Below are 18,955 nucleotides of genomic sequence, written 5' to 3' on the forward strand. Positions count from 1 at the left end.
GTGTTTCATTTGTGTGTGTGTGTGTGTGTGTGTGTGTGTGTGAGAGAGAGACTGTGAGTGTGAGAGAGAGTGTGAAACCTATGATTGTGACCTATGATTATGTGTGTGTGTGTGTGTGTGTGTGTGTGTGTGTGTGTGTGAGTGAGTGAGAATTGTGTTTGATGTGTGCGTGTGTGTGTGTGTGTGTGTGTGTGTGTGTGTGTGTGTGTGTGTGTGTGTGTGAGAGAGAGAGAGTGTGAGTGAGTGAGACCTGTGTTTGATGTGTGTGTGTGTGTGAGAGAGAGAGAGAGAGAGAGTGAAACCTATGATTGATGTGTTGATATGATTGATGTGTGAAATGTACAGAAAATACATTGACATTGAACTGTTAGACATACACATTCGAAAATGTAGAGAAGGTCACATCAAGTTCACCTCTAAAGGTTATAGTGGATTTTGCGGTCTTGAAATTTCACCTGGAATTGAGTAATATATGTAAATAACTTCAGGCACATTTTTGTGTGTGTGGTGTGGTTTAAGTCCTACATACATCAATGTCAGCCAATTAAGACATCTGTTTGTGCTCACACCCAGAGATTAGATGAGACAGCTCTAAGTAGAGCCTTTGTTGGTTCACACACTCGCTACATTAAGCTCTAACCAAATCTTTTTGGAATTGGAACACACACATCTTCTGGATGGAGATTTGAAACGCTCTGCTCCGTTCCAAAGAAATGATACGTCTGTGTCGTTAAACACACAAGAAATTACACGACTGTGTCGTTAAACGCTGACTCCAACAGCAGGGCCATTAGCAGCGCTCAACAGCACCAGCAGGTCACAAGTGCAAGAGGGGGGATGGTGAACTTCGTTTTCATACCCATTTGGGATCAATGATTATTCTTAAATACAATATTTGATTATTTCAGTGAGAGGCTTGCTTTGTCAAACAATATGTGACTGTATAACTGGCCCTTAACTGGTGATGTTCCCCTCGTCCTTAATGATGAGGTTTTATTACATAACCTTAACACTTAAACTGGTGATATTCCCCTCGTCCTTAATGATGAGGTTTTATTACATACAGTACGTGTAATTGGATTCGCGGCACCTTTATCAACATGTGATGCACAGGGCGTTGCAACCAACACTCAGCACTTCTTATTCGCTAGATTAGAAGAATGAAATTCTCTGATGCATCACCAGCTTTCAGACCACCTCCCACAGCCGGCTTCTTCCCTGCACCCGAACAAACAATCACAGCAAACAATGCAGGCCCAGTTCAATGAGGAGCAAATACCGTTATGAGGATTGTCTCTTACAACTTCAGTCCGTGTGAGGCATCTGCCCGTCTCAGAGAGAAAAGAAAAAAGAAAGTCTTTGTCTCACCGCAGTCTTGTTTTAGGCGAAGTTTATGATAAGTCAGGAACACACACACACACAGTGTGTTCTATTGAGCTGTATGTGATGTGTGTGCGTGTGTGTGTGTGTGTGTGTGTGTGTGTGTGTGTGCATACGTGTGTGTGTGTGTCCTGTGTTTGATAGATGAGAGACAGGGTGGGATGGTGAAGGTCCAAGACTACAAGAGGCGAGCCAAAGAAGGTGAGTACTGTATACACACAATCTCTCTCTCTCACACACACACACACACACACACACACACACACAATCTCTCTCTCTCACACACACACACACACACACACAATCTCACTCTCTCTCTCACATACACACACACTCTCTCTCACACACACAATCTCACACAGTCACTCGCTCTCACTCACGCGCACACACATACACACACACACACACACACACACACACACACACACACACACACACACACACACACACACAACCTCTGACTCAGACCCCACCCGTATCCAGCCTGCTATTAACATTGCAGGACTTGTGTGTATCATTTCCTAGAGGTTGAGGGATATGTATTATTCATGTACAGTTCCAGATTATTTATTTACATGGCACTGCAGAATATAATAAGCAGGGATTTGCTAGGGGTTTCCTAGGTGATTATGTGCTTTGGATGCAATGGCAGAGCACCTCAGTGCTTTGTTGGTCTAATAAAATAGACCCCTGCTCACAGCACTCTCAGCATGGGCTTGGCAGTCAGACTGCAGCTTTGTTTGCTTCGTTCGAACTTTGAGAGTTTATTGATGAAATGAAAGGTTGCCGTTTTTTCGTCTTCCTGAAAGCAGTGACTTTACTGTATCTGTGGGAGCTCTAGTGAAATGTCACGCATTGCCCTTAATGCTGAGAGAGCTGCGCTGTGTGCTCAACGAGATTTAGGGCTTTAGCGTGACTCTGGTCTTCCTCTCCGTCCAGTGTGCAACAAGATGGCCAAGTACCGCCTGGAGAGCCCCTTCCTCTGCATGGACATCACCTACATCACCTGCCTGTTGAAGGACGGCTTCGGCTTCAAAGACAACACTGTGCTACAGGTGAGTACCAGTGGTGTAGTAGTTAGCAACACTGTTACAGGTGAGTACCAGTGGTGTAGTAGTTAGCAACACTGTGCTACAGGTGAGTACCAGTGGTGTAGTAGTTAGCAACACTGTTACAGGTGAGTACCAGTGGTGTAGTAGTTAGCAACACTGTTACAGGTGAGTACTAGTAGTTGGCCAGGTGTATTGGCTTAATTGGCCAGGTTTGCGTAAACAAACAAGGAATTTGACTCTGGTGAACTTTGCTCTGAAAGTACAACATTAAAAAAAAAAAAACATAAAAAATTAGAGCACACTGTTCCAGGTGAGTAGATAGGCCCGTTGGTCATGATTCAGTTTCAGTTTATTTATTTAAAGAGGAATGCCTCTTGAGATGTGGCATCTCATTTCCGAGAGGGTCCTTGTGATCCTAAGGGCTGTAAGGGAAAGCGTAGAGCCTGAGAGACCGATCCACTGGGTGTCACGTGGCGGAGGAGTTATCTCCTTTGGGCAACTGCAGCAGCTCAGTTTAGTGAATATTGGGGCAGAAAGCAGCAGGTCTGATCCATATCCTGATCGAGAGGCTCTTGCCAAAGGTTAAGAGTGGAGGCGGCCTCATCGATTTGTAGGCAGTAATGGACACGAAGGGCTTCAGGTTGCTGGCAGCAACAAAGGAATAGATGTGTTTACTTCCTATGCAGAGGTGAGAGACACGAACGTCCCGTCATGAATCGGCTCTACCTGTGCAGCAAAAACACTCTCACTAATTACCCAACCTACCTGTGCAGCAAAAACACTCTCACTAATTACCCAACCTACCTGTGCAGCAAAAACACTCTCACTAATTACTCTATCTACCTGTGCAGCAAAAACACTCTCACTAATTACTCAACCTACCCTGTGCAGCAAAAACACTCTGATTATCCAATCTAACAGTGCAGCGAAGAAATGCTCTCTCACTAATTAGCCGATCTCCCCGGCTGAAGAGTCGTGTCATCAGTGAATAAATGGCACAGACGCACAGAAGAACTTTTACTTTCTAAAGCTGGGTTTCTCTGTGTCTGTTCCTATGTGAGGTAACTTGTCAAATCAAAATGAATGTGGTACATTGATAAAACGATGACAAGTGAACGAATACTGAAAGAGTTTCGTTCTTTCCCTCTCTCTACCTCCCTCCCCCCTCCCTCCCTCTCTCCCTCCCCCCTCCCTCCCTCTCTCCCTCTCTCTCTCCCATGTCTCCCTGCAGCTGACTAAGAAGGTGAACGGTGTGGAGACCAGCTGGGCTTTGGGTGCCATCTTGGAACACTTCCAGAGCATCCAGATCCACCAGGACCACGCCTCCCCAGACAGCAGTACACTTGCCCTCCACTGATCTGCCCCTGGCTGGGGTATCAGCAGCACACTTGCCCTCCACTGATCTGCCCCTGGCTGGGGTATCAGCAGCACACTTGCCCTCCACTGATATGCCCCTGGCCTAGGGCACAAGCTGCTGTCTGGATAGGATCAGACTCTAAAACTCACAACAACTTCTCCCAATGTCACCATCAAGGATTTGGGTATCACTTTACAAACAGAGTACACGTGTGTGTGTGTGTGTGTGTGTGTGTGTGTGTGTGTGTGTGTGTGTGTGTGTGTGTGTGTGTGTGTGTGTGTGTGTGTGTGTGTGTGTGTGTGTGTGTGTGTGTGTGTGTGTGTGTGTGTGTGTGTGTGTGTGTGTGTGTGTGTGTGTGTGTGTGTGTGTGTGTGTGTGTGTGTGTGTGTGTGTGTGTGTGTGTGTGTGTGTGTGTGTGTGTGTATATGTGTGTGTGTGAGAGAGTGTGTGTGTGTAGATGAAAGTGTTTGTAAGATGAGCTGTGATACCACATTGACTTTCAATACACTTAAGGCTATTTACTTAACTTTTAATCATTTTGAGTCAAAGGTCTATGATAAATGTAAGCATTTATCTTACAAAGTCTTGCCATGTATCGTTTGTTAGGGATGTCTTTCTTTTCTGACACTCATAATGACAAGTTATGTTACAGCTATTGATGGAATGATTGTTTTGTAAACATCTGTGAACCAGAATTGTAGTTTTCTTTTTGGGACGAGATGGAGAATTACCTTAGATACATGTACACTGCGTCTAATATTAGTTTGTAGCTCTGGTAGCAAACAAAATAGAGAAATAGAGAAATGTGGGGTTTGGAGACACATATCACTTAAGCCATTTCTGGACTCTGTTCCGATTATCTTGGTACTGTTACTTCTATTCAGCTAGTGCAGCTTGCAAGACTCCTCCCAGTCTTAACTAGCTCCTCAGGCTGGAGTTGTATGTTTACAGGGCTACTTTTGCTCACTTATGCTAACCTGAGACAAAACTACTTCAATTACTATGTTGACCTGAACTTTGGTCAGGTTTTGTGTGGATTTGGGTCTTAACAGGTGCAGGTTTGCCATCACTGTTGTGCTTTAGCAATATACTGTATTGCATTACAGTCATGTTGTGAAAACATTATTGGATTAACTGATTAAGATGGAGACCGAAATAAGGAACCACTGCTGGTCACACACTTAAAGAAATGATTACTTGTAGCAAGTTTTTATGGATTCAGGTCTTAATAGGTGCTGGTTTCTCATCACTGTTGCTTCAGGTTATTTATACAAGAACAAATGATCACTGGAGACAAATGATATATTTACAGGTGCTTTTGGATTTATTAAAACTTCATTTGTGGTACCACTTCCTGTCTTCGGACCTCACTGAGTCATTTCAACTACAGCGTGGGAGGAGAAGTGTTTGTACAAATCTTATTATGTCTCTTTTTTTTTATGGCAAAACCCCTAAAACACTGAGTTGAAAATGGCATATCTACATGAGAGAGTGAGTGAGCTTTCTACAGTGACTGCATATATACACAAGCCCAGGGTTAGAGCAGAGCCACCACGTCTTCGCCATAGGAATGACCTCCCGTCGTCATGGAGACCAGGTCATGGGGCGGGGACAGCACCACCACCGAGTCTGTGGAGAAAACACAAAAGCGCAGGAACCCAGTTAGAGGTAACATTCCCATATACGCCAATGTGTGTGTGTGCGCTTTAAGTCCTACATACATCAATGTCAGCCAATTAAAACATCTCTTTGCGATCACACCCAGAGATAAAATGAGTCGGCTTTAAGTAGAGCCTTTGTTGGTACACAAAATCGCTACATTAGGCCCCAAATCTTTTTGGAATTAGAACACATTTTGCGCTTTACTCGGTTCCAAAGAAATTACACGTCTGCGTCGTTAATCACCGACTTCATCAGCGCAGCCACTGGTAGTGTTCACACTCTGCTACTCGTTGTCTGCCTTAAATTTGGGACCATTGTAGCTTGTTTCTATTTGTGACCTTGCAGTCGGACTTGTCAATCGTTTATTCGAGTCTACATGCAGTCCAACGCAGCGGTCCTAGAGGCTATTGGTGTGGGGTTGCCCTATTGCACATCATTTTCTGCAGCCAGAGTGAGTAGGTGAGGAGGCTGCTGTGCCTGAGCCTACTCATGTCTGTTGGCGTGTTGTTGCAAAACAGGAAGGTGAGCTCCTGCCTACCTTGCCCCCCGCAGCATTGGTATCTTCTGCCTACCTTGCCCCCCGCAGCATTGGTATCTTCTGCCTACCTTGCCCTCACAGCATTGGTATCTTCTGCCTACCTTGCCCTCACAGCATTGGTATGTTCTGCCTACCTTGCCCTCGCAGCATTGGTATCTTCTGCCTACCTTGCCCTCGCAGCATTGGTATCTTCTGCCTACCTTGCCCTCGCAGCATTGGTATCTTCTGCCTACCTTGCCCTCGCAGCATTGGTATGTTCTGCCTACCTTGCCCTCGCAGCATTGTGAGCTTCTGCCTACCTTGCCCTCGCAGCATTGGTATGTTCTGCCTACCTTGCCCCCCGCAGCATTGGTATCTTCTGCCTACCTTGCCCTCGCAGCATTGGTATCTTCTGCCTACCTTGCCCTCGCAGCATTGTGAGCTTCTGCCTACCTTGCCCCCGCAGCATTGTGAGCTTCTGCCTACCTTGCCCTGGCAGCATTGTGAGCTGTGCCTACCTTGCCCTGGCAGCATTGGTATGTTCTGCCTACCTTGCCCTCGCAGCATTGGTATCTTCTGCCTACCTTGCCCTCGCAGCATTGTGAGCTTCTGCCTACCTTGCCCTCGCAGCATTGGTATGTTCTGCCTACCTTGCCCTCGCAGCATTGTGAGCTGTGCCTACCTTGCCCTCGCAGCATTGGTATGTTCTGCCTACCTTGCCCTCGCAGCATTGGTATCTTCTGCCTACCTTGCCCCCGCAGCATTGTGAGCTTCTGCCTACCTTGCCCTCGCAGCATTGGTATGTTCTGCCTACCTTGCCCTCGCAGCATTGGTATCTTCTGCCTACCTTGCCCCCGCAGCATTGTGAGCTTCTGCCTACCTTGCCCTCGCAGCATTGGTATGTTCTGCCTACCTTGCCCTCGCAGCATTGGTATCTTCTGCCTACCTTGCCCTCACAGCATTGTGAGCTTCTGCCTACCTTGCCCCCGCAGCATTGTGAGCTTCTGCCTACCTTGCCCTCGCAGCATTGGTATGTTCTGCCTACCTTGCCCCCCGCAGCATTGGTATGTTCTGCCTACCTTGCCCCCCGCAGCATTGGTATGTTCTGCCTACCTTGCCCCCGCAGCATTGTGTGATGGACGTTCATGGGCTCCACCGTCGTCATGGTGACCATGGTATCACCGGCGGCAGCCCCGTCGGCCTCCAGGATGCTGCTGTGGGTCAGCGCTTCTCCTGAGAGAGAGAGAGAGAGAGAGAGAGAGAGAGGAGGAGCATCAGTACCTGCGTCTGCACTAGCATCAGTACCTGCGTCTGCACTAGCATCAGTACCTGCGCTAGCATCAGTACCTGCGTCTGCACTAGCATCAGTACCTGCGTCTGCACTAGCATCAGTACCTGCGTCTGCACTAGCATCGTCTGCACTAGCATCAGTACCTGCGTCTGCACTAGCATCAGTACCTGCACTAGCATCAGTACCTGCGTCTGCACTAGCATCAGTACCTGCATTAGCGTCAGTACCTGCGTCTGCACTAGCATCGTCTGCATTAGCATCAGTACCTGCGTCTGCACTAGCATCGTCTGCATTAGCATCAGTACCTGCGTCTGCACTAGCATCGTCTGCATTAGCATCAGTACCTGCGTCTGCACTAGCATCGTCTGCACTAGCATCAGTACCTGCGTCTGCACTAGCATCAGTACCTGCGTCTGCACTAGCATCGTCTGCACTAGCATCAGTACCTGCATCTGCACTAGCATCAGTACCTGCGTCTGCACTAGCATCAGTACCTGCGTCTGCACTAGCATCGTCTGCACTAACATCAGTACCTGCGTCTGCACTAGCATCAGTACCTGCGTCTGCGCTAGCATCAGTACCTGCACTAGCATCAGTACCTGCATTAGCGTCAGTCCCTGCGTCTGCGCTAGCATCGTCTGCATTAGCATCAGTACCTGCGTCTGCACTAGCATCGTCTGCATTAGCATCAGTACCTGCGTCTGCACTAGCATCGTCTGCACTAGCATCAGTACCTGCATCTGCACTAGCATCGTCTGCATTAGCATCAGTACCTGCGTCTGCACTAGCATCAGTACCTGCACTAGCGTCAGTACCTGCGTCTGCACTAACATCGTCTGCATTAGCATCAGTACCTGCGTCTGCACTAGCATCAGTACCTGCGTCTGCACTAGCATCGTCTGCACTAGCATCAGTACCTGCGTCTGCGCTAGCATCAGTACCTGCGTCTGCACTAGCATCAGTACCTGCGTCTGCACTAGCATCAGTACCTGCGTCTGCACTAGCATCAGTACCTGCGTCTGCACTAGCATCAGTACCTGCGTCTGCACTAGCATCGTCTGCACTAGCATCAGTACCTGCGTCTGCACTAGCATCAGTACCTGCGTCTGCACTAGCATCGTCTGCACTAGCATCAGTATCTGCGTCTGTACTAGCATCAGTACCTGCACTAGCATCAGTACCTGCGTCTGCACTAGCATCAGTACCTGCGTCTGCACTAGCATCAGTACCTGCGTCTGCACTAGCATCAGTACCTGCGTCTGCACTAGCATCGTCTGCACTAGCATCAGTACCTGCATCTGCACTAGCATCAGTACCTGCACTAGCATCAGTACCTGCGTCTGCACTAGCATTGTCTGCACTAGCATCAGTACCTGCACTAGCATCAGTACCTGCGTCTGCACTAGCATCGTCTGCACTAGCATCAGTATCTGCGTCTGCACTAGCATCGTCTGCACTAGCATCAGTACCTGCACTAGCATCAGTACCTGCGTCTGCACTAGCATCGTCTGCACTAGCATCAGTACCTGCGTCTGCACTAGCATCGTCTGCACTAGCATCATCTGCACTAGCATCAGTACCTGCGTCTGCACTAGCATCAGTACCTGCGTCTGCACTAGCATCGTCTGCATTAGCATCAGTACCTGCGTCTGCACTAGCATCAGTACCTGCATTAGCGTCAGTACCTGCGTCTGCACTAGCATCGTCTGCATTAGCATCAGTACCTGCGTCTGCACTAGCATCGTCTGCATTAGCATCAGTACCTGCGTCTGCACTAGCATCGTCTGCACTAGCATCAGTCCCTGCATCTGCACTAGCATCGTCTGCATTAGCATCAGTACCTGCGTCTGCACTAGCATCAGTACCTGCACTAGCGTCAGTACCTGCGTCTGCACTAGCATCGTCTGCATTAGCATCAGTACCTGCGTCTGCACTAGCATCAGTACCTGCACTAGCATCAGTACCTGCGTCTGCACTAGCATCAGTACCTGCACTAGCATCAGTACCTGCGTCTGCACTAGCACCGTCTGCGCTAGCATCAGTACCTGCGTCTGCACTAGCATCAGTACCTGCGTCTGCACTAGCATCAGTACCTGCGTCTGCACTAGCATCGTCTGCACTAGCATCAGTACCTGCGTCTGCATTAGCATCAGTATCTGCACCTGCACTAGCATCAGTACCTGCGTCTGCACTAGCATCAGTACCTGCACTAGCATCAGTACCTGCGTCTGCACTAGCATCAGTACCTGCGTCTGCACTAGCATCGTCTGCACTAGCATCAGTACCTGCGTCTGCACTAGCATCGTCTGCACTAGCATCAGTACCTGCGTCTGCACCTTCTGAGCCGAGGGACTCCTCGCCGTGGCGTTTCCTCATGTGGACGTTCCTGCTGCCGCTCTGGGAGAAGGTCTTACCACACACACTGCACTGGTGAGGCTTCTCACCTGAGGCACACACACACACACGCACACACACACACAGGTTAAAAGCGTGCCATATGCCTCAGATGGAGATCTTTCAGGGGGGACCAGCATTTGAATGCAGGTTCATGATTATGAGGTATCAACCACATCAATAAGTTACAGAAGAAACTGAGGGCGTCTGATTGCAAATTGAGGGCTCTCATCATTAAGGGGTGTTTCACTAGACTGACTCTCGCCAGACCCTTGTAGTTCCACCATGCTCCACCAGGGCCGTTTCGCTGAGCTCCACACAAGGGTCTGGGCTCGAGGGCAATGCAAACTCCTTCAAGGGAGCAAAAAATAATGAACCAATCAGGAGCGCCGAAGCGAGTGTTTGATTCAAACAACAATGGCAGCACGCAGCGAGGAGTCTTGGTCGAATCTATCGAGTGTTCATTCTTTAAAGATGAACAGAGAATGGTTTTGAAGGCATATATAGGTGGCAAGGATGTTTTCACTCTTCTTCCGACCGGGTTTGGCAAAGATCTTGAAGTAGCCTAGCACGTCATTCAAGATAACGGACAAGTGGTTTATCAAATCACATGCAAGGATTTTTTTACAAGGCCCCGCCTTCAGAAATACATCTCCTATCGAGAAGTCCCAGATCCTTGTGTGAAGCTCAGCGAACTACAAGGATCTGGCGAGAGCCAGGTTAGTGTTTCACTAAGGGTAAATCAATTCACTAGAGGAGGAGAGTGTGTGTTCGTGTAGAGAGTGTGTGTGTGTGTGTGTGTGTGTGTGTGTGTGTGTGTGTGTGTGTGTGTGTGTGTGTGTTCTCACCTGAGTGCACCAGCATGTGCTTGCGTAGACTGGAGTACTCTGCAAACGAGCGGCCACAGTTGTCCACTTCACACAGAAATGGCTTCTCTCCTACACACACGCACACACACACACACACACACACACACACACGCACACACACACAGCCAAGATCACTCAAATGACCCTTGGTCACTGGGCCTGCACCTGGTTTTCTGAGTCCAATGCAAACTAAAGCTTTACTATGTAAGTAAGTAAGTATTTTATTTGTATAGCGCTTTTCACAGATAAAATCACAAAGTGCTTTACAGTACATAATAAAATACAAAAACAAGAATAAAAGTCAGGCATGAAATACACATATTTTAAGAGAATAAAAAAAGAGACGGAAATAATAAAATAAAAGAAAAGGGCCATAAGTAAAATAGGAAATTAAAAAGGTAGTATCACAGGTTTAAAAAGGCCATCCTGAAGAGGTGGGTTTTTAACCTCCCTTTAAAAAGGTCAGTACTGCCCGCAGACCTAACCTCTATGGGCAGCAGACCCAGCTAACTGCACTCATAGAGGGTTCAAGTGTTCTGCTCTTATTGCTTGTTAAGAAGAGAGAACGTTTATTTAGTAACGCAAGGTGGCACTCCAACTTATGCAGACAGGAACTGTCCCGTTTTGCTCCCATGGTAACGAGTGACGTTGCTTTATCTTGTTAGTAATAAGGGGTCTTTGCTTCACTGCCATGCTTTGGGTCCTTGGAAGTGCTTGTGGGAAAGGTATGCTGCCTTGTTATTTCACATTTCACTTTTACATCCCTGTAATAAGGCTGGGGAGTGAGATTGCCCATTTCAGCAGATATCTAGCGCCCCCTCATGGTTATCTGGCACCCACATGAATAACTGAGTGAGCCGTATGCCGATAAAACCGTCCCAGGATCCAAAAACTTCCCTCTGATGAACTTGATGAAGTCACGATTGCGAAATTGCAATCAATATATCTAAATATATACATATTATTTTAGGTATACTATTTTATTATGGTGGGAGTAAAAAAATCAATCCCTAAAGCTGTCTTGTAATGTAATAATTAGTAATGAGTTAAATTACGTTGTTATGGCTTGTGTTTCATTTTTGCTGTAACATGGAGGTAAGGTTTGCATGACGGCCTTTCAGAATCACCTGTTTTTCGGTGATCATTTCAGTCCGAGATTAACAGAAGGAGGAGGAAGCGATCGTGTTTCCTGCTCACGCTAGCTTTATGGCCGTGCACAGAGCGCTCCTCACCCACCATATCCAAGGTCAGAACAGTGTTCCGTTCCGTGTGATGTTGGAGCGTGAGGTGCGGGGACACACCTGTGTGTGTGCGGCGGTGGTTCCGTGTGATGTTGGAGTGTGAGGTGCGGGACACACCTGTGTGCGTGCGGCGGTGGTTCCGTGTGATGTTGGAGCGTGAGGTGCGGGCGACCCACCTGTGTGCGTGCGGCGGTGGTTCCGTGTGATGTTGGAGCGTGAGGTGCGGGCGACCCACCTGTGTGCGTGCGGCGGTGGTTCTTGAGGTTGCCGGCGGTGGTGAAGCGCTTGGCGCAGCCGCGCTCGGGGCAGGTGAACGGCTTCTCCCCGTTGTGTGTGCGCATGTGCACCTGCAGCCGCTGCAGCACGTAGAAGCTCTTCCCACATCCTTCCGCACCACACCGGAACGTCCGGTCATTCCTGAACACACACACACACACACACACACACACACACACACACACACACACACACACACACACACACATCAGCAAACTAGTAGATGTATCTCAAGTGGACAGCCATAGACATGTGGATTCAGGTGGGAACACATCACACACCACATCTTCATATACTGTACGTTCATATGGAACAATACACCACACACACCACATCTTCATATACTGTACGTTCATATGGAACAATACACCACACACACCACATCTTCATATACTGTACGTTCATATGGAACAATACACCACACACACCACATCTTCATATACTGTACGTTCATATGGAACAACACACCACACACACTCACACACCACATCTTCATATACTGTACGTTCATATGGAACACACCACACACACTCACACACCACATCTTCATATACTGTACGTTAATATGGAACAACACAATACACACACTCACACACACCACATCTTCATATACTGTACGTTCATATGGAACAACACACCACACACACTCACACGCCACATGTTCATATACAGCCATATAGATATGATGGAACACACAACACACATTCACACACACAAATGTGTACGCTCATAGATATCGTCACATACACCACACACTCAGATAAGACTGAAGTTACACAAACATGGACATGCAAAATATCCCTAAAACAAAAGTACGCACACACACACAGAACACAATCAAAACAGAGGCACCTAGTTTGGTGTGGCTGTCGCACCTGTGTGTTTTGAGGTGGTACTTGAGGTGTGCAGGCCAGGTAAAAGTCCGGTGACAGTTCTCATACGGACACCTGAGCACCTTCTCCCCGTTACCACGGCCACCACGAGACACCTGCTCTTTCTTTGGTCCCTCGGACTGGTAGCCATGGAGATGCTCACCTAAGAACACAGACAGCAGGGTTCCCACCGTCAATCTACTCGGATATTTAAGATATAGAAGAGCTACTAAGCTGTAAGCAGTTGTGAAATGCAGAGATTAAATACCAATTCCAACTTTTATGATGTAATAATGTATTGTAGATAAATATTGGGGGGGGGGGTTGAGTGTGTGAGGTGTGTGTGGGGGTGTGTGTAGGGTGTTTACTGTTGCTGTTGGCCCTGGGTGTGTGGGGTTGGGTGTGTGTGTGTGTGTGTGTGTGTGTGTGTGTGTGTGTGTGTGTGGTGCTTACTGTTGCTGTTGGCCCTGGCATCTTTGGCATCTTTGGCCAGCTGTGCCCGCGTGGCAGCGATCAGGCTGTCGTGTGCCAGCTCCTGCACCCGCAGGTACCAGGGGGCACTGCCATCCGCCCCCTCCCCCGCCGAGATCTCCTCCTCCGCCTCGTCCACCTCATCCTGCACAAACACCAGCGACTCCGCCGACGCTGCTAGACCTGAACACACACACACACACACACACACACACACACACACACACACACACACGAATCATCAACAACACAGCATGGTGTCAATATGATCTTCCCATTCCAATGTTGTAGAACAGTTTTAGTCTCAAATCGCAAACTGTTATTTTGCCTGTAATTGCTTTAAGTTGAATTTCACTAACTCTAGAGTCTCTCCTTGCTTCATCACTGCTGGTCTCTCAAGTGTCTCTGAGTTGAAGCCCTTACCCTTGGGCACGTTCAGCAGGACATAAGAGGTGTATCTGAATGACAGCCCTTACCCTTGGCCATGTTCAGCAGGACATAAGAGGTGTATCTGAATGACAGCCCTTACCCTTGGCCATGTTCAGCAGGACATAAGAGGTGTATCTGAGTGGAGGCCCTTACTCCTTGGCCACGTTAGGCAGGACATAAGAGGTGTATCTGAGTGGAGGCCCTTACCCTTGGCCACGTTCAGCAGGACATAAGAGGTGTATCTGAATGACAGCCCTTACCCTTGGCCATGTTCAGCAGGACATAAGAGGTGTATCTGAGTGACAGCCCTTACCCTTGGCCATGTTCAGCAGGACATAAGAGGCGTATCTGAGTGACAGCCCTTACCCTTGGCCACGTTCAGCAGGACATAAGAGGTGTATCTGAGTGGAGGCCCTTACCCACGTTCAGCAGGACATAAGAGGTGTATCTGAATGACAGCCCTTACCCTTGGCCATGTTCAGCAGGACATAAGAGGTGTATCTGAATGACAGCCCTTACCCTTGGCCACGTTCAGCAGGACATAAGAGGTGTATCTGAATGACAGCCCTTACCCTTGGCCACGTTCAGCAGGACATAAGAGGTGTATCTGAGTGGAGGCCCTTACCCTTGGCCACGTTCAGCAGGACATAAGAGGTGTATCTGAGTGGAGGCCCTTACCCTTGGCCACGTTCAGCAGGACATACAGTGCCTATAGAAAGTTATCATACCCTTTTGAAATAGTTACTTTTTTTGTCTTACAGCCTGAAATCAAAACCCATTTTAAAAAAAAATCTTTTCCAGTTTTATTGACAAATGTAGCTGTACAACATCAAAATAATGAAAAAAAAGTCAACAGTTCTGAAAATTAATAAAAAATTAAAAACTAGAATAACAGGGTTGGAAAAGTCATCATACCCCTGACTTAATACTTTGTCAAGCTTCCTTTTGCTTTCATTACATCCATCAATCTGTTTGGATATGTCTCTATTATAGCTTTGCACACCTAGACAGGGGAATATTTGCCCAATTTTCCGTGCAGAATTGTTAAAATTTAGTCAAATTCTGTAGGGAATGGCGATGGACTGCTCTCTTCAAGTCAATCCACATATTTTCTATAGGATTTAAGTCAGGGCTCTGACTTTGCCACTCAAGGATATTCACCATCCTATCCTTAAGCCACTGCTTTGTTCTTTTGGCAGTATGTTTAGGATTTTTGTCGTGTTGGAAGGCGAATGACCTCCCCATCCTCAGCTGTTTAGGAGAGGGACGCAGGTTTTCCTCAAGAATTTTGGTGTACTTGGCAGCATCCGTTTTCCCTTCTATCCTGACCAATTGCCCAGTCCCCGCTGAAGAGAAACATCCCCAAAACATAATGTTGCCCCCACCATGCTTCACACTAGGTATGGTGTGTTTTGGGTGTGTTTGGGTGTGTATACTGTGTTTGGTTAGCGCCTGGAGCTCAGTCCAAAAACTTCAATCTTAGTCTCCAAAAAGTTCTATCTTAGTCTCATCTGACCGTATAAGCTTTTTCCACATGGTAGCAGAATATTCCAGATGTGTTTTTGCACTGAACTCCAAGCGCAATGTTTGGCGAAAACCAACACAGTACACCACCCAAAACACACCATACCTAGTGTGAAGCATGGTGGGGGCAACATTATGTTTTGGGGATGTTTCTCTTCAGCAGGGACTGGGCAATTGGTCAGGATAGAGGGGAAAACGGATGCTGCCAAGTACACCAAAATTCTTGAGGAAAACCTGCGTCCCTCTCCTAAACAGCTGAGGATGGGGAGGTCATTCGCCTTCCAACACGACAAAAATCCTAAACATACTACCAAAAGAACAAAGCAGTGGCTTAAGGATAGGATGGTGAATATCCTTGAGTGGCAAAGTCAGAGCCCTGACTTAAATCCTATAGAAAATATGTGGATTGACTTGAAGAGAGCAGTCCATCGCCATTCCCTACAGAATTTGACTAAATTTTAACAATTCTGCACAGAAAATTGGGCAAATATCCCCCTGTCTAGGTGTGCAAAGCTATAATAGAGACATATCCAAACAGATTGATGGCTGTAATGAAAGCAAAAGGAAGCTTGACAAAGTATTAAGTCAGGGGTATGATGACTTTTCCAACCCTGTTATTCTAGTTTTTAATTTTTTATTAATTTTCAGAACTGTTGACTTTTTTTTCATTATTTTGATGTTGTACAGCTACATTTGTCAATAAAACTGGAAAAGATTTTTAAAAAAAAATGGGTTTTGATTTCAGGCTGTAAGACAAAAAAAGTAACTATTTCAAAAGGGTATGATAACTTTCTATAGGCACTGTAAGAGGTGTATCTGAGTGGAGGCCCTTACCCTTGGCCAGGTTCAGCAGGACGTAGGAGGTGCTGTCCTGCTGTTGCAGGTCGTGCATGATGGGGGCGTGGCTGGGGGCGGAGTCATGTCCGATGGGGGCGGGGCCTGGGCTGGGCGCTCCAGGCTGCAGCTGCACCACCATAGCAGCGCTCCGCTCGGCCCCAAAATCAGCAAGCTCCGCGGAGCCAGCATGGCGGAGCGCGCTCTCTGAGAGAGAGAGAGAGAGAGAGAGAGAGAGAGAGAGAGAGAGAGAGAGAGAGAGAGAGAGAGAGAGAGAGAGAGAGAGAGAGAGAGAGAGAGAGAGAGAGAGAGAGAGAGAGAGAGAGATTTCCTTTATTATCAGTTAAGAGGACACCAACAAGCAATAAAAACAACCTATATTATTAACCCCCCACACACACACATAACACGACAACAACAAGCCAAAAGAAAGCAAAGAAACAATAACAGAGAGAGAGATACTCACAGAAAGAGAGAGAGAGAGAGAGAGAGAGAGAGAGAGAGACACAGAGAGAGTAGGAACCAGAGAACAAGAGATAGACAGAGAGAAAGTGAGGAGGAAAGACACATTCACTCGCTTGCACGCACACACACACACACACACACACACACACACACACACACACACACACACACACACACACACACACACACACACACACAGAGCAGGAAGCAGAGAAAAACAGACAGGGAGAGTGACATGTGAGTGAGAGAAAGAGGAAGATGTTCAGTAAAACATACACTGAGAGCTCAATGTGCTGCCAAGAGCATAGAGTTATCTTCTGGTGGAATCAAGTGATTGGACAGCACTTGCCTGTCATAACATTCAGGTCTTCCTCATCAGCAGCCACCATGACAACCTTCCTCACTTTGCATGCCCATTTTGCTGACTTGGCACACACATTCACAATGAAACGGGCCTTACTTTAACTTCCCATATGCTTTCTGCAGCTGTACTGTCAGCGCTGGGCCTTCACCTGCTTCAGCAGAGAGACTGATCAGGAAGACTAGCTGAGCTGAGTAGACAGTGAGGGAGAGTCGCTACCTGATCAGGAAGACTAGCTGAGCTGAGCAGACAGTGAGGGAGAGTCGCTACCTGTCAGCTGAAGCTGGCTGCATATGGAGTTGTCTGCTGGCAGTGGCTGGAGAGGCAGACAGGTGTTCTTAGGATCCGGCTCTTCCAGACCCTGACCAAGTGGGATGGAGGCGTTCTGCACGAACTCAACCAACAGCTACAAAACACACACAGCAGCAGCGTTGCTGGATTAAATCAAGACAAAGCTAAAGTGTTATGGGTCAGTTCGCATGGTGTACTACTGCTATCGTACTTTACCTCAGGCTTGGAATCAAGTTCATCAGAAAGCATGGAGTCGCCCTTTGAAGGTCTACGACAGACAACACCAATAATGAACACTTACTGTTAAAGTTAATCCAGTCTATCCAACAGACACATCATGATGAACCTTTCACTTACCTGAATGGCTGGTCGTATCCGGAGATGTTGTGACGTGGTTTCAGACTCCTTTCATTTTGGCAGGTTAAACCTACCGGTAAAATGGTCCACGCAATGCCTTTTTCAAAAACAGTGACATTTCATATTCAGACATGTAAACAAACAATAAAACTGTAACATAACTACAGCTGTAAACTTCTCAGAGTCAAAGTAAACAGCATCCTAAATGGCTAACTGGCTTAGCTCGCTAGTCGACGAAGTTAGTTAGCCAGCTAGCTAACTAGCTAGCTATGAGTAAAAGTGATAGTAACGTTAGCCCATAAGTGCACGTTTGATATTTCTTGTGTGCATTATCTATTACCAAAGATAACTGCTAAATTTGACCAACTTCCATGTCTTACTCATAACTTGTGTTAGGAAAAAACAGCAAACGAACCGGCATGTCTACTCTCCAGTTAGCATAACTAGGTTAGCTAGAATAGCTTGTTATTGATTGTGACGTTAAAAGAAGTGAAGTTAGGGGTAGCTAAATACAGCCAGATGTGCAACTCAATTCAACTCAACAGCTACCGGTAGCTGACGTTCCCAGTCATTCACAGTGTTTTCAAGTCTGCCTGGATTAGGAAAATGTGCGCTTGCAATGGATTTACAATCAAGTAATTACAATATAGAACCGTGTGTGAAGTTAGCCTTGTTAAGGCAGCCAGCTAGCAGGGTAGCTTAGTGGCTAGCTACCACTAGCCACAGAGGTAGTCAAATCTACAATCAAAGGTTTGTTGACTAAATTACATCAAAAGTGAAACATAAACCATTTGGCATACGGTCTACACACACACATTACAACAAGTACATGTGAAGAACTGTATACCTTACCCTTCTTCCCATCTGCAAACAATAACAGTGAAGTTGTACAGACAGGGATGTTACTTCCGCTTTGGACTGAAGCAGCTTCTGATTGAGTGAAATATTTGATACGGAGCTTAGCTCTACGCCTAGCTGGTTAGCGTCGACGCCAACCTTGTTGTTTCTACTGCCACCTACTGGTCAATTATTTGAAGGGCCATTTGCCTTTGTGTGCATGTGTGCTTGTGTGGATTGACATCCATGCTTTCCAGATGACAAAGTGGAGGTTTCAAAACATCATTCATCAGTAGGCCTACCCTATGACAACATAACGGCAAACCAAATTTCAACCTTATCCGTTTCCACTGGAAGATCATGCAAATAAATACCTCACACAAGTTGTTAGGCCACATATAGCCCAAGCATTTTTCATGTTTTACGTTAATATTTCTATGTATGCGGCAAATTAACTTCCCTGTATCTTCAGTTT

At 47.0% G+C, this 18,955-nt stretch overlaps 3 protein-coding genes across 4 annotated transcripts in view; 1 reads left to right on the forward strand and 2 right to left on the reverse strand.

Moving 5' to 3' along the window:
- Nucleotides 1-4,080, forward strand: part of LOC134097944 (ectonucleoside triphosphate diphosphohydrolase 5-like) — a 19,404-nt gene extending 15,324 nt beyond the window's left edge. Inside the window, exons 12-14 of the mRNA XM_062550898.1 lie at nt 1,525-1,581; nt 2,320-2,435; nt 3,664-4,080. Coding sequence (XP_062406882.1) covers nt 1,525-1,581; nt 2,320-2,435; nt 3,664-3,789 — 299 coding nt within the window. The 3' untranslated portion in view covers nt 3,790-4,080. The remainder of the gene's footprint in view (nt 1-1,524; nt 1,582-2,319; nt 2,436-3,663) is intronic.
- Nucleotides 4,081-5,090: 1,010 nt separating this feature from the next.
- znf410 (zinc finger protein 410) lies at nt 5,091-18,567 on the reverse strand. 2 transcript variants are annotated; one of them, XM_062550900.1, is made up of 12 exons: nt 18,496-18,567; nt 17,644-17,740; nt 17,503-17,554; nt 17,266-17,401; nt 16,170-16,376; nt 13,365-13,565; nt 12,915-13,074; nt 11,999-12,180; nt 10,502-10,591; nt 9,596-9,703; nt 7,082-7,201; nt 5,091-5,418 (listed from the first exon to the last, which is right to left on the reverse strand). In XM_062550900.1, exons 3-12 carry the CDS (start codon nt 17,533-17,535, stop codon nt 5,327-5,329), a joined length of 1,329 nt encoding a protein of 442 aa, XP_062406884.1. In that variant the 5' UTR covers nt 17,536-17,554; nt 17,644-17,740; nt 18,496-18,567; the 3' UTR covers nt 5,091-5,326. The 2 variants fall into 2 exon arrangements, with proteins under 2 accessions (XP_062406884.1, XP_062406883.1); XM_062550899.1 differs by having other exon boundaries at nt 9,584-9,703.
- On the reverse strand, nt 7,333-9,562 carry LOC134098251 (serine-aspartate repeat-containing protein I-like). Its single transcript, XM_062551260.1, has 3 exons — nt 9,486-9,562; nt 7,449-9,252; nt 7,333-7,350 (listed from the first exon to the last, which is right to left on the reverse strand). The coding sequence occupies exons 1-3, from the start codon at nt 9,560-9,562 to the stop codon at nt 7,333-7,335; spliced, it is 1,899 nt and encodes a 632-aa protein (XP_062407244.1).
- Nucleotides 18,568-18,955: the final 388 nt, after the last annotated feature.

This window comes from Sardina pilchardus, chromosome 12 (genome assembly GCF_963854185.1).
Source record: "Sardina pilchardus chromosome 12, fSarPil1.1, whole genome shotgun sequence".
Taxonomy (NCBI): Eukaryota; Metazoa; Chordata; class Actinopteri; order Clupeiformes; family Clupeidae; genus Sardina; species Sardina pilchardus.